The 1,809-nt window shown below is 35.7% G+C and overlaps 1 protein-coding gene across 1 annotated transcript in view; it reads right to left on the bottom strand.

The window, feature by feature from the left end:
* Nucleotides 1-6: 6 nt before the first annotated feature.
* MBLAC2 (metallo-beta-lactamase domain containing 2) overlaps nt 7-1,809 on the bottom strand; it is a 25,250-nt gene continuing 23,447 nt past the window's right edge. The window contains exon 2 of the mRNA XM_004703489.2: nt 7-1,708. Coding sequence (XP_004703546.1) covers nt 1,323-1,708 — 386 coding nt within the window. The 3' untranslated portion in view covers nt 7-1,322. The remainder of the gene's footprint in view (nt 1,709-1,809) is intronic.

The raw sequence follows: 1,809 nt of genomic DNA, 5'->3' as shown, positions 1-1,809 counted from the left end.
GCCTTCTGTGGTACAGATGCACGTCATGTTAAGTTAAAAAGTGGTTAGTATCAAAGTACTGTAGGTCCCTATAGTTGTTTTGATACTATAAAATGACACAATACTGAAGTTGCTATTTAATAAGAAAAATTTTGTTCATAATAGCTGTTAATACTAAAATAGGATATAATAAAAAAATTATTCTCAATGTGTATATTTTCAAGTTTGCCTGACAGTGTCCTCTTGAGAAATCTTACAATTTGTAAGTAGATTATAGACATTTAAATTTCACTTTTATGTTTGAAAATATTACATTAACATAACAAGCAACAATATATAGTAGTTTTTCACTGAAGCGCTTCTGCAGTTTATATTTAAAGCTTTGCAATAAAACAAAAACTGTACTTCTTAAGTAAAATTATACAACATGTCATGTGTGCTATAATTATATAAAGAATAAATAACTGAAGCATAAAAATCCAGGCCTGTAACCATGGAATATTTTAGCTGTCCTAAATGTGAACTTATTTTTGTATTGAATTTATATTTTAAACCCAAGAACCTTTCATCTTTAAGTAACATGCCTACTCCTCACTTAGAGGCATGGTTATGTTCCAAAGACCAGACTGTTACTTGAAAATTTGCATTATGCAAAAACAGAGGTTGATCACAACCGATCACAAAATAGAGGATGATGACACCATTACATACTTGCCAAACCTGAGGTTCACAGCCCAGTATTTGACACATGCACTAACCGTCACTGTTAGTGTGACTCATCCCACACCTCAGCTTGTTATTACTGCCAGATGCAGCACATCATTAATACACAAGATAATTTGATGTAATGTTTCCCATTGTCATAAATGCCAAATATCAGATGATATGATATAGTCAATAAGTGAGGAAGGGGTGTGAATTGAAAATACCCAAGTTCAGAGTTCTAACATAAAACTCTCGATATACACCTTTAAAAAAAATTTTTTTAAGGTCATTTGGAAATAATATAAAACAAATTGGAGGCAATGGCAGTTATCTTCCTACAAAATACTTCCTTGCTTTGCCATATACTTTTATGTAGTTTCTTGGGCAAATAGTAAAAGGTGAAAGGTTTGACAAATCATAAGCTCATTTAAGTGGTTTCTTTTTTGAAATAAAGATGAGAAACTTAACTAAAGAACTCTCTCTTTTTTGGCTTATTCATTCTCAATATATTTTTTTCCTCTAACATACAGTAGTAGTATAAAAGCACTTCTTGAAATGCTCCCTTTTAATCATCTCGAACAGCACAGAATGAAGAAGATTAATACCGCATCAATCAAAATGAAGGATCAATAGAGATACTAGGGCGAGGACCTAGAATTTGCTACACGAAGGGCTAAACTTGCAAGCGATCGCATGGCGAAAGTGGAGACTTTGTGGCATAGACCAGCTTTTGAAATATAGTTGGAAGCCAATCGAAAAAGCCTGTCTGCACCAAAGGTATTGAAGTGCCCGGGAAGTACCTTCTCCACCAGACCTCCGTCCACTAACTCGATGAGGCGTTCACAGGTTCCAACATAGTCGCTTATCCTGCTGTATGGGAGCCAGTCAATCGGCGATCCGTCATACAGGACATCTCCACTGAAGAGGATCTTTCGGTCCTTGTCATGTAAGCAAATACTGCCCCTGGAATGGCCGGGCATGTGCATAACCGTGAGCTGTCTGTCACCAAGGTTGATCACATCCCCTGTAAATGGAAACAGAGTTTACAGATAAACATATCTCATACTTCACTCACTCAAGGAATAAAAGAATACTAAATGGCTCCAAAATGGTTGGGATGGATGG

This window comes from Echinops telfairi, unplaced genomic scaffold (genome assembly GCF_000313985.2).
Source record: "Echinops telfairi isolate 266 unplaced genomic scaffold, ASM31398v2 ScPeMD7_7469;HRSCAF=8507_1, whole genome shotgun sequence".
In the NCBI taxonomy this organism is placed as follows: Eukaryota; Metazoa; Chordata; class Mammalia; order Afrosoricida; family Tenrecidae; genus Echinops; species Echinops telfairi.
This window is presented reverse-complemented; position numbering and strand designations above follow the sequence as displayed.